Here is a 12,556-nt window from a genome sequence, read left to right on the forward strand (position 1 = left end):
CTCGGCCTCTCCAGCGGGCGGAGTGGGGGACAGGAGCCGCCCTGTGGAGGGCTGTCAGGGGAGGCCCAGCCTGGGAAGCAGGTACCTGATGGTGGGCCCCTGGGCAGCCCCGCCATCCCCGGGCGCGCCCGCGGCCGCCTTGTCCTCCAGCTGGTGGGCGCCCAGGAACTGGTTGAGGTCGCCGTTCTCCATGTAGTCAGTGATCATGCAGAGGGGGTCGTCCTGCACGCACACGCCCAGGAGCCGGATGATGTTGGGGTCCTTGAGCCGCGACATGATCTTCACCTCCTTCAGGAAGTCGTTCCTGCACGGCAGGGAGGGCCGGGCTGTGAGGGCGGCCTGTGCCCTGTGAAGCCCTGCCGACGCCCCTCTGCTGTGCCCCCGCGTCGCGGCCTCCCTGCTGTCCTCTCGATGCCATCGCTGCTCCTCACCTGGCATTCTTGGTGGCATCTGGCCGTAGGATCTTGACAGCTACCAGTAAGGGGTGTCCCTTGCGTACGGTCAGGGGGAAGTCGAGGCTGACGAGGTCCTGAGGGTCCTCGACCTCACACAGGTGCACCTGGAGAAAGAAGGTGCACCTGTGAGGAGGCACCGGCTTCCGGAGGCCGCGAGGTGGCGGACTGCGAAGGCCCCTGGCCGGGGCTGTGCAGACACGACGCGGAGCCCTGGCTGGCTCACGCTCTGCAGCGGAGCCCACGTCCTCCTCACCTCCCCGAACTGGCCTTCGCCAAGCTTCTCCTTGAAGCGGAGCCGCGACCGAGGGAAATCCACTCTGGGGGGCCCATCCCCGACGGCCCCTGGGGGCAACGCGGGCACAGCGTAGGTGTTGCCCCCAGTGACGCCCTGCAGGGTGACAATGTCAGCCTCGGCGTAATGGGGGACGCTGTTCTGGGGAGGCGGGGGCAGAAGCGGGGCCCCCGGCTTCTCAGGCTCCATATAGTCCCCACTGCAGGCTGGAGGGGGAGGGAAGAGAAGACAGAGCGAGGCTTCAGAAGCAGCCCGGGAGCCCGGGGCTCCCGGCCCCAGCCTCTCGGGGGCCCCCCTGTCTCCCAGCCTCAGAGAGCCTAGGTGTTCCCTGTGTATTCCCTGGCGTTCCGGTGACCGTAACCCAGGGAGGCGCTGGCATGGGACTAGAGCTAGCCATGCCTGAGGAAGTCGTCACAGCCAGGGAGGTGGCTGGGCAGGCACTGCCACAGAGGCCTGCTCTCTGACCTGCAGCACAGCCCAGGTGCCCAGAGCAAGGCTGGGCTGGAGCACGAATCCCTCTTCCCCCTCGGCAGACGGACGGCCACCAGGTCACCCCTACTGTCCAAACCCTGTCCCACTCGCGGCCAGCTCCCCCTGTCATGTAGCTGCCCGCCCCCTGCTTCCCACCCTGGCTCCCCTGCACGGTCACCCGGTCCCCCCACCCCCACGCCAAGCTAAAGACAAGCAGAGACGGGGGCACACAGAGAGGAGAGGGCAACAGTTCCTCACAGCCCCACACGGGTCGTCTACAGACAGAGAGAAGCAGAGTGGCCCTCAGCCCTAGGCAGGGGCCACAAGGAGAGGCGACACTGAGGAGGGGCAGACAGGAGGGGAGGAGGGAGCCTTCACCTCTGGGACTGCAGAGAGAGGATGCGTGGGGGGGGAGGGCGAGCGCCCAGGGTGACAGGCCCTCCTCGCAGCTCTAGAGAGAGGGGAGAATACAGGAGTTACAGGGAGCCTGGGGCACCGCCTCTGGAGCTCTGGAGAGCTGAAGAGATGGGGTGGGAGAGGAGGGCCGGGCCGAGGGCCAGGATGCGCTCTACTCAGCAGAGAGGCCGGCCTGTCAAAGGAGCAAGAAGCGCAGAGGGGACCTGCAGAGGGGACCTGCAGAGGGAACCTTTCCACACAGGAGCTTCCTCCTCGGGAGCTCCGGAGAGCGGCAGAGGCACAGTGAGGAAGGAGGGAGTGCAAGGTGTGAGGGTTTTCCCTGCCCTGGCAGGGGTCTGGGGAGCCTGGCAGAACCCAGGGGCAGAGGGGCTTACCCTGGGTGTTGGTGGGTTTGGCCCAGGCGGGTGTGGGGGGGCCCGGGCCTCGAGGGGGGCGGGCGTAAGTGGCCAGGAGGAGGCGGTAGGCCGGATTGGAGAGCAGCAACGCTGTCGGGAGAAGGAGGGGGGAGACACGGGGAAGGGATGAGACTCAGGGGTAGACAGACGGGGAGACCTGGAACAGGGCCAGGTTGGCGCTGGTGGGAATGAAGGTACCGAGAGACAGAGACGGGTTAGAAGGAGGACCTGGGGCGTGAGGGAGAGCAGGTGGGTAGGCAGATGACGGCGGGTGCGCAGGTGATGGACAGGGCTGAGGCTGGAGGACGGCGGACGAGAGGTGGGTGATGATGGAACTCACAGATACATAACACGCTGAAGGGGTGTACGGCTGGGTGGATGGTGCTGGACAGAGGCTAAGCGCACGGCTGGATGGACGGATGGAGGATAGGAAGTTGAAGCGTAGACTAACAGGTGTCTAATTCTGGGTCGTCGGCAAACTCGAGATGCACTTTTGCATAGAAAAATGTCATGACTTTTCCGAAGACCAAATAGTTTTCTATGCAAAAATGCATCACGGCTTTTCCAGTGGCCCGGTGGATAGATGGGTAGGAAGTAAGCGGGTGGCAGGAGGGCTGTTTGGATGGAGGACAGACGGAGAACGGATGGACTAGTAGGTGTCTGAGTACAGATAAATGGACGGACGGACGGATGGATGGACAGATGGCAGAGAATGCATGAATGGAAGGAAAAACAAAGTGAGTCTAGGAGAAAGAGGAGGGCCGGGGGACACAGTGGAAGGACACAGCAGAGGAGGTAGTGGGGGCGGTGTGTGGGGCAGGTGGGAAGAGGCCACGGGACGTGGGCCATGTGTGGGAAGGTCCCGAGGAAGGCTGCTGGGAGTGACCTAGCAGTTGCAGGAGCACAGACATAAGAAAATGGGGAGCCAGGGAAAGAAGAGAAGGGGGAGAAGAGGGGGAGGACTACATAAGAAAACAGAACGGCGGTGAGCCGGGAACAAGGTGGGCCATACCAGAGCCATTGGGGACACCGGGGGCAGAGTGGGGCGGGTTCCCACGAGGCCGAGGCTCCTGGTAAGGTGGTGGCTCTCGAAGCCCTGGGCGGTTGTTGATGAGGATGGTGTCCCCCGGGACAGAGAGGTGGACCGTCAGCTCCTCCTCCAGCACGCGCCGCTCGGCCTTGTGAGGAAGGGGAGAGGCTAACGGCAGCTCCCACCTGGCACGCGCCCTGCGGCTTCGTTAAGAGCTGTGCCGCGTTCTCGCCAGTCCCCAGCACAGTCCTACAGGGCAGCTAGGAGCCCCGTTTCCCACGTAAAGAAGCTCAAGAGCACTGACAGGACGTCCCTGATGTCCTGCAGCAGGGTCCCCACCCGGGTCTGGCCAGTTCTCGATGACCAACCTCAATGCCTGTCACACCCCAGACTCCTCCCCGAAGACGCTGGCCTGCGGTATGCCAGGACCTCTCGCACTGGCCTCTGCTCCACTCTCCACCTCTGGCCACCCTCAACGCCCCGGAAGGCTGGCACACGTGGCCTGCACCAGCAGACTTGGTTTGGATAGGTCAAAGAACCCCGCAGGAGGGAGGAGCGAGGGCAGGGACGGAGGTCAGGGCACTTACTCTCCCAGGCCCCAGGGGCCAGCTGCATCCCTGAACCAAGGGCCCCTCACCCTCTCAAGACACCCCTGCACAGACTCGCTAGATCTTCACGGGTTCTGGTGACCACCGCATCCTCTCACCCTGACAGGCCCAGGGGCTGGGGACGCCCGGGGAGCTGCCCTGCTCTCTGTGATCCTCATACACCTTCCCCACACCTCTGTAAACCTCCGCTAAGCTCGCTAACGGGCCTGGGCCTGCACCCCTGCAGGCGAGCTCTGGCCCCGCCCAGGCCCGACCATCGGGCTGCCCTCGGCCTTGGCCACGGGCTGCTGGCCCCGGGGCTCCAGCTCTGGCAGAGGCAGAAGAGTCAGCACCGCAGACGGCTTCCCGCCCGCCCGAGGGGGAGGCCCAGGGCCCAGGCGTCCGGGAGGAGGCCCCGAAGGCTGCTCACCCAGGCTGCTGAAGTTGGTGGGCGGGGCGCCCGGAGGCCACCAGGGGGCTGGTGGGAAGGTGCCCCCCGGAGCCTGAGAGGTGTCGTTCACCACATCTGCGGAGAAAGGAGGGAGTCAGATGAGGGGACGGGGTCCTGGACTGGGGCCTCTGAGTGGTTGGTAAAGGGGTGGGAGCAGAGGGGAGACTACACAGGTGCACCAGCTGGACGGCCGCCCAGACCCTGCGGCCAGGCCCTGCTGCGGTGGATGCGAACCCAGGATCGGGAGGAGTGGGTTTCCTGGGCATGAGGAGGCTTAGAGAGGAGGAGGCTTCTCAGGACAGAAATGTCTCAGTGCAGAATGAACAGCCCTTATCTGAGAGGCCTGGGAACAGAGGTGTTTAGGGTTTCGGATTTCAGAATATTTGCATAAGCATAAGGAGATAGCTTGGGGACGGCGCCCAAGTCTAAACAGAAAACGCCCTTGTGTTTCATACACAACCTGGACACGCAGCCTGAGGTCATTTTATATGGTTTCTTTTTTTCTTTAACTGCCAGAGGGTGCTGGTGCTCATCCAGAGAGGGAGAGAAAGGGAAAGTGGACCTCTCAAGGGGGCACGGCCACGCCATCCTCTTCCTTCCTCTGTTTATCCACCCTCTGGATCGGAGCACACATGCACGTGCTCCCGGTACGTTTTCTAAGCCACCAACGCCCGGATTCAGACCGCGGTCCATCACACGGGGTCCAGCTCCCGAAGCACTGCGCGAGCCCACAGCCCCACACGACTGGCCTTCTAAACATCTCTGTATATCACAATGTTCGGACTGCGGTCTGTCCCAGAAGGCCAACTGTGAGGCTCCCCACTTGTGGCATTACGTTAGCCCTCGAGAGTTTCGGATTTTGGAGCACTTCGGATTTTGGATTCCCCACTGGGGATGCTCAGCCTGGGCTTTAACGACCAGGACCCTCCTACTGGCTCAGTATCACTCTTGAGTGAGGGGCTTTGGAAGGAAAGATCGAGCTAAGCAGGAAACGGAGAAAGGGGCTCTCATCAGTTAAATCTGGGTAATGACCAGGTACGGTGCCTGAAGTGGACCTTCGGGAGGGGCCATGGGCTAGGAAGGGACTCAGTTGGCAGACCCGTCGGGGGTGAGGGGAGGGCGGCTGGGCAGACCAGGGCTTACCTGCGATGAAGGAAACCTCACTGAAGAGTAGCCAAGGTCCCGCAAAGAGGAAGCGACACTGCAGAAAGCGACCCACGCGGCCGCCCAGAGGCACAGAGACAGTCCGGGCTCGGGGGTCCCCCAGGCTGCCTCCCAGGGCATGGCGCACAGGCTCCCCTTCCCAGGCCAGGGCTGGGCCCCGCTTGAACCGACACTCCACCCCACCAGGCAGGCGGGCTCCCAGCGTGTGCATGTTGTTACAGTGGACCTGGGGGGAAGGAGGAGGGACGCAGGGTCAAGGCCAGGAGAGCCCTGAGGACCCGCCAGCAGCACCCCCCTGGCTTCAGAGCCCTCCCTGAGAGCTGGCCCACTCACCTGCATGGCCTGGAACGTTCGCAGCCGGTCAAACTCAAACTCCATCTCCACGTAGCCGCTGGGGAAGCTGTGGTTGCTCCAACCCACGTAGTCGTAGCCTGGCCAGACCCGCAGCTCCTGGCTCTTCCTGAAGTCATCCAGCCCTACCACGCCATCTGCCAGCTGGCCCAGACCACCATACTGCAGCCTGGGGGGCACCAAGGAAGAGGAGGTTGGGGGGAAGGGTACCAGCTATCCTGGCGGCCTGGCTCCTGTCCTGCATCCCCTTCCCACCCTGCCCCAACCTCATTCAGGGCTCTCTTCTCTTCTCCCTGCTGTCCACCCCAAGGGGCACGATTCGATTCAGGATGGATGTATGAGGGCTCTTCGAAAAGTTCACAGGAGTGTGTGTGATGGGGCCAGTGGGGGGGTGGTTAAGGTGACTGGACCCCACATGGCCAGCTGCAGTTTCCGTCCCAGACCAGCGGCTTGAAAAACGTGCCAGGCACATGTGTGTGCGCGCCCAAATTCTGAAGAGGGAGAAATGGAGGGGAGGGATTGCAGTGTGACCATTCCCCATGAGGGCGCTTTCTTCTTCACTCTCTCTCTCTGCAAGCACACATGCCCTCTGGCAAATTAAAAACAAACAAACAAACAAAAAATGTGGTTACGGAGCCAGCAGATGGCGTGGAAGTTAAGGCACTGGATCCCAGGTAGCTGACTGTGCAGTTTGAGTGCTGGACTCAGCGGCCTGAAAATCATACCAGGTGGGGAACCAGCACTTAGCGTAATGGCTATGTCGCTGGACTCCCACGTAGTCGACCGCGGTTCGCGTCCCGGACCCGGTGGCTTAAAACTCACGCCGGGCGCGTGTGCATGCGTGCCCAAGATCACGAGATCACGAGAGGAGAATGGAGGAGAAGGGATTGCGGCGTGACCATTCCCCCTGGGGGGTGATTTCTCGCTTTCTGTCTCTCTGTCTCTCTCTGTCTGGCGAGTGCACGCGCCCTATAGTGAAAACCTCTCGAAAAAAAAAAAAAAAATCATACCAGGTGCATGTGCGTGCGTGCGTGCCCAAAGTCCTGAGAGAAGAATAGAAAAGAAGGGATCGCAGCCTGGCCATCCCTACTGGGGTGGGGAGGTGTGGTTTCTCTCTCTCTCTGCTAAGCATATGCACCCTCTAATAAAAACTGGGGAGGGGGGGGGGGGGGCTTTATAAAACAAAAGGGGGAAGGTGCATTATAAAACATAAAAATCCATGGATTTCAAAAATATTTTACCCCGAAATAATCTTGTACTTTAATTCCATTTTTCCACACACTTGGTGGTTTCCTCATATTTATTCCGAAAACTTCCAGCAGATGTGTCTCAGCAGAATGGTGCCTTGTCCCTCACGCACACACGTCATGTGGGCTAGTGATAGCCCTGTGCCCTTCATGCTGGCCCTGTCCCCGAGGGCTCCCCTAACGGGGTCCTCTCCAGGTCTTCCATCTCACCGCCCAGACTACACACGAACCACCCTGCTCCCAGGGCACACACCCGCAGCCTCTCCCACCGCACGCAGCCTCTCCCACCGCACGCTGGCTGCAGGCCCTTCCTCTCACCCGCCCACCGTGTGTCCGTCGTAGGTGGAGTCGTTGAGGTGCATGGCTTCAGACAAGTACATGGTCTGCCCCACAGGGGCCGTGTAAGACAGGAGTCCGTCTGCGCAGGGCGGGAGGAGGGGTGTCAGAGGCCAGAAGCTTCCTCCATCCCCATCCCTGAGCCAGGCCCCCTTCCACATCCCTCCATTGGCCATGTGCCCTCCTCCCTCGGAGACAGGAGAAAGAGGCAGTCCCCACCTCCAGCCCCCAGGATGGGAAGCAGTTCCAGGGCTGATCTACTCACCCCTCCAGAGACAGCCATAGAGCTCCACCCGCATGCACACGCTCATTACCCGGTCGGCCCCGGGGTAGAAGCGAACCAGCCGGGCCACCATGGGGGGCCCGAGGTCCTTTAGCACTACTCCCTCGGGGTCCTCATTACCTGAGATCACCTGTGGGTTAGGGAAATAGGGGCTCCCAGTGAGACAGAACTGCCCAGCATGGAGCCGCTCCCTGGCCCAGCCCCCAGCAGCCACTGCCACCCGTGAAGGGTGGGAGCCGCCAGGCGCCTGTAAAAGGAGCGTCAGCGGCAGAGACCCCGCGCCTACAGCCTTGGTGGTCTGTCCTCACACCCGTCTCCACCCCCTGCTCTGCTGGCGCTGCCCGCGTCCCAGAGGCTACCCGGATGCTCGCAGCCCCGCAGCCTGCCTCAGCTTCTCCCCAGCCCCTCTGCTCCTTCGCCAGAAGTGTGCTGGGTGCGCCCTGGGTGCCGGGCGTTCTCAGTGACGAACACCAGGGCCTCCCCTGGCAGGACTGAGATTCCAACAGAAGCGGCAGGGAGGGACGGAGCAGTGAGGTGGGCAGGCCAGGACAAGGCTTTTACGGAGTGCCATCACAAGGGAAAACTGCAGGGCGCAGGGAGAACCTGTGGACAGGGGGAGGAGGGAGGAGCTTTCTGGGCACAGAGAGCAGCAAGTGAAATGTCCCGGAGTGACGGGATGGGAACGAGTCCCGGCCTGTTCCGGAACTGCAGGAGGGCAGTGGCCAAGCTGGGGCAGAGCGAGCGGCAAGCCTGCCAGGGGGCTAAGCACCCGCACCGGCTGCACCGGCTGGGCGCGCAGCTTCGTCCGGGCGGAGGGGGCCGAGTGACACGTCTGGTTTGCGTGTTCTGAGCGGCGCTGTGTGGAGCCCTAGCAGGGAGTCGAGCTCAGGCAGAGGACAGAACAGGCAGTGGTTTCGCCCCCTGAGTGGGGGCGCCTGGCCTGAGGAGTGGAGGCAGTGTGGTGAGAAGCGACAGACGTGGAGATTCCCAGAGGCAGTGCAGATCGGTCCTGCCCATGCTTTGGCAGGAGCCAGGATCACGTCACTCACAGCCTGAGCCGGGCAGTGGTAGGCCCAGTCCTGGCTGGGGGTGCCGGGAGGATCAGGTGTGTGTGGGAGCGGGCATGGAGTTCAGTCACTAGACGGCAGGTGTGAGATGCCCGCGCCACATCTGGGTAAAAAGGCCCAGAGCGTGGTCAGCTTTGCCATACCAGGTGGAGCTCATGGAGGCCCGTCTGACACACGCTGGACTCAGCACGGGAAGGGAGAAAAGAGGCAACGTCCCCGGCCTCACCTCCTGACCCCAGCGGTCCCTCCAGTCCATCCAGCGGTGGCCGTCCCGGGAGTAACGCAGCCGGTAGCTGCGGGAGAACTCCTTGCCCAGGCCCCCAGCGTGCCGCCCCTGGGTGCCCACCAGAGCCACCAGGTGCAGGCGCCGTAGATCCACCTGCAGGTACTCCTCCTCCTTGGGGAACACCGACCCAGCGGGGCACCACGCCCCATCCCCGTCATTGCTCTCCAGCCTAGGGGGGAGAAGGAGGTCACAGGGAAGTTCTGGCTCGGGTCTGTCTGTCTGTCTCTAGTACTAAAGGCCCCTCCCCGGGACTGCAGGGGGGTGTGGACATGGGTCCTCCCCAAAGCGTCTTGGCTTGCAGAAGACGGGCAGGGCGAGGAGAGGAGGCAGGCGCTCCCCCTGGGTAAAGCCAGGAGTGCGGGCCGCCGGGTACCTGCTGTGGCGGGCAGCAGTGGAGTCCGACCAGGAGCTGGAGGCAGAGATGTCGCTGTCCGGGATGGTCCGGTCCTGCATCCCCAGGGCGTAGCGGCACTTGGCTGGGTGGACACAGGCGTGTGACGCCCAAGGCCCTGGCTCTCTGCCTCCCAAGCCCCAGCCCTCGGGACCCCGGGAGTCAGGTTCCTCACCCGGGTCAAAGTGTCCCTTCATGTCAGCATCTCCACTTGCCACCGAGAGCAGCAGCAGCAGTAGAGAAAGGGCCCCCGGCCCCATAGCTCCTGATCCCGCGGGCCTACGGGGGTGGGGGTGGCATCTCTGCGGAGGACCAAAGGGCAGGGGTAAGTACGGTGGGGCGACTGAGTCCGGGCCACAGCACAGGCCGAAGGGGCTGCCTTGGGGACAACACAGTAAAACGACAACAGTCACTGTTTAACGGCAGCAGTTGTATTTTTAGAATGCTTCCCATGTGCCAGACACTGGGCTAAACCCTTAAACAGAATCCATAATTTTATCTTCAGTCACTTCATAAGGTAGATACTGTTACTCTCCATATTTAACACAGCGAAGCTGGGGCGGGGATCCGCTCCGTAACCTGCCCAGAGCTCCTTCATCAGGAAAGGGCAGAAGACCCCAGGAACACTGGCTTCCCACAGACAGACCTGCCACAGAGGTCATAACACGACAGGCGGGCTGGTAATCCTAACGGACTAAGGCCTCTCACGAACTGGCAAGAAAACACACGTAAACGAGACATGGTCCAACAATGTGAAGTCGTTTCGTGGGAGAGCAAAACTGAATTGCCAACCAACTTTTTGTTGCAGTCATATTTACTAGAGTCAGGGAAATACAGCTCGCATTGACAAAACGGTTTTGAAGGCTGTGCCGTCTGCAGGTGGTGGGGAGCGAGGGCAGAATGTGCTGCGAGCATCTATGTGGAGAGCAACTTAGCGACTCCCATCGTAGTTTAAGAGACACCCCCTTCCATCCAGTATTTTCCCTCTTAACGGTCTAACGAAAGGGAGAGAGAGGAGCACCAGGAGCACAAAGATGTCCGCTATGGGGACCGGCAGGTGTCCTGGGGGTAAGGCACTGGACTCCCACATGGCCGACTCCAGTTTGAGTCCCAGACCCGGCAGCTTGAAAATCACACTGGGCACGTGTGTGTGCGTAACCAAAATCCTGAGAGGAGAACGGAGGAGAAGGGATTGTGGTATGGCCATCCCCCCATTTCTTACTTTCCCTCTCTCTGTCTCTTTCTGTCTCTCTCCAGGCGAAAGCATGCCCTCTAGGGCAAAAACCTAAAAAAAAAAAAAAAGAAAGAAAAGAAAAGAAAAGAAAAAGAAAAAAAGAGTCTATTATGGCACCTTTTGTAAGGACCCAAATCTGTGAGTCATATGAGTGCTCACTGGAGAACAGCTGGGAAAAATGTAAAGTTTGTGGCCTACTGTAACTATGAAAAATAGCAAGTTGTGATAAACCTCGGCTCAGCGTGCTTTTCCAGAACACGGAAAGCAAGAACTGAGGTATAAAAATCATCCCACATTTTTTTTTCTTTTTTTTTGGAGAGGTTTTTGCTATAGGGTGCGTGCACTTGCCAGTCAGACAGAGAGAGACATAGAGACAGAAAGCGAGAAATCGCCCCCCAGGGGGGATGGCCACGCCACAATCCCTTCTCCTCCATTCTCTTCTCGGGATCTTGGGCACGCACGCACACACGCCTGGTGTGAGTTTAAGCCACCGGGTCCGGGACACGAACCGCGGTCAACTACGTGGGAGTCCAGTGACATAGCCATTACGCTAACTGCTGGTCCGATCCCACATTTTTCACACAAATAATAAACAAACCCACATTTGTATGTATTCCTACATGGACCTACATCGGGAAAAGACACACAATTAGACATGAGTTAGCGTGAACGGGGCAAGAGAGGGAGAAGCGGATGAAAAGTCAGGTGACTGTACTATTCTCCTAAAACCTGTATCATGCGGGAACCAGTAGTTAGCATAATGGCTACGTCGCTGGACTCCCAGGTAGTCGACCACAGTTCGCGTCCCGGACCTGGTGGCTTAAAACTCACGCTGGGCGCGTGTGCATGCGTGCCCAAGATCCCGAGAAGAGAATGGAGGAGAAGGGATTGCGGCGTGACCATCCCCCCTGGGGGGTGATTTCTCGCTTTCTGTCTCTATGTCTCTCTCTGTCTGACTGGCAAGTGCACGCACCCTATAGCAAAAACCTCTCAAAAAAAAAACCTGTATTATGCGATAACATGTATGTAGTTACGTGAAATCATGTGATACGGAAAATATAAAAAGCATTTCGACTTTGAAAATATGAAGGTTTGGGCCAGTCAGTGGCACGGTTGTTAAGGTGACTGGATCCCACACGGCTGACTGCGCTGTTCGAGTCCCGAAGCGGCAGCTTGCAAACACGCTGGGAGTGTGTGCCCGTGTGCCAATTCCGGAGGAGAATGGAGAAGGGACTGTGGTGTGGCCATTCCCCTGGGAGGTGCTCTCTCACTTCCCCTCCCTGTTCCCCCAGTGAGTGCATATGCCCTATGGCAAATCTTAACAAAGGTTTCCCAGAAAAGGCTGGGTAACTCCTTGCTGAGGATATGATAAAATTAAATATCAGGAAGGCTGAACCAGCTGACTGGGGTCCCCTCCCACCTCAGAGCCCAGAATCCGAAGAGAAGTGGGAGACCACAGACCTTTCCCTCTCACTGTCGTCACAGTCCTCGAGGGCCACCATGGGTGAACCAGCGCCCTCCACACCTGGATGCCAGCCCCACCTAGGCCCGCACAATCAGCATCGCAGTACAGCACAACCCCCAGTTGATCTGCACCCGCAGGAGCCTGAGAACCCCCACCCTGGTCCTCACGGGCCCAGGCAGCTCACGCCACCTAAAACCGCACCGCAACAAACCCAGGCGTCACCCCTGCCCTAGCAGCAGGAAAACCATCCTAACCTGAGTCCCAGAGCCTGCACTGAATTTCCCAGACCCTGGAACCCTGAGGGGCCCCTGCTGTCACCGCTCACACCCCCACGCCAGTGTGTCCAGGTCTAGAGCACGGGAACACCCACCCGGGGTCCCCTCTAGTCCCCTGGCTCCCACTTTCTGGAGGCCTGCCTCTGAAGAGCCCAGGGCTGAGGAAAAGCTGAGTTGCCTTGGAGATGAAGGCGGGCCTGGAGACAGGGAAGCCAGGTCACCCCAGGAGGTAGGAGGAGTGGGGGGATACTCCCCCATCCCTTTGTCCTCCTCCAGCTGCTCCCACAATGCTCTAGGGCAGGAATGTAAGAGGCAGCTGAGACCCCATAGCCCGGAAGCGGCAGCTGAAGGGAATGCCG

At 60.3% G+C, this 12,556-nt stretch overlaps 1 protein-coding gene across 1 annotated transcript in view; it reads right to left on the reverse strand.

Moving 5' to 3' along the window:
* The window catches only part of DDR1 (discoidin domain receptor tyrosine kinase 1), a 17,693-nt gene extending 8,094 nt beyond the window's left edge, over positions 1–9,599 (reverse strand). The window contains exons 1-14 of the mRNA XM_014586961.2: positions 9,399–9,599; positions 9,206–9,308; positions 8,773–9,001; positions 7,462–7,609; positions 7,179–7,278; positions 5,596–5,782; positions 5,242–5,488; positions 4,078–4,173; positions 3,871–3,975; positions 3,043–3,228; positions 2,010–2,120; positions 709–953; positions 432–559; positions 86–304 (exon numbers count right to left, since the gene is read on the reverse strand). Of these exons, the coding sequence (XP_014442447.1) occupies positions 86–304; positions 432–559; positions 709–953; positions 2,010–2,120; positions 3,043–3,228; positions 3,871–3,975; positions 4,078–4,173; positions 5,242–5,488; positions 5,596–5,782; positions 7,179–7,278; positions 7,462–7,609; positions 8,773–9,001; positions 9,206–9,308; positions 9,399–9,483 (2,189 nt within the window). The 5' untranslated portion in view covers positions 9,484–9,599. The remainder of the gene's footprint in view (positions 1–85; positions 305–431; positions 560–708; positions 954–2,009; positions 2,121–3,042; positions 3,229–3,870; positions 3,976–4,077; positions 4,174–5,241; positions 5,489–5,595; positions 5,783–7,178; positions 7,279–7,461; positions 7,610–8,772; positions 9,002–9,205; positions 9,309–9,398) is intronic.
* Between the last annotated feature and the right edge of the window lie 2,957 nt (positions 9,600–12,556).

Source organism: Tupaia chinensis, unplaced genomic scaffold (genome assembly GCF_000334495.1).
Source record: "Tupaia chinensis unplaced genomic scaffold, TupChi_1.0 Scaffold000176_1, whole genome shotgun sequence".
Taxonomy (NCBI): Eukaryota; Metazoa; Chordata; class Mammalia; order Scandentia; family Tupaiidae; genus Tupaia; species Tupaia belangeri.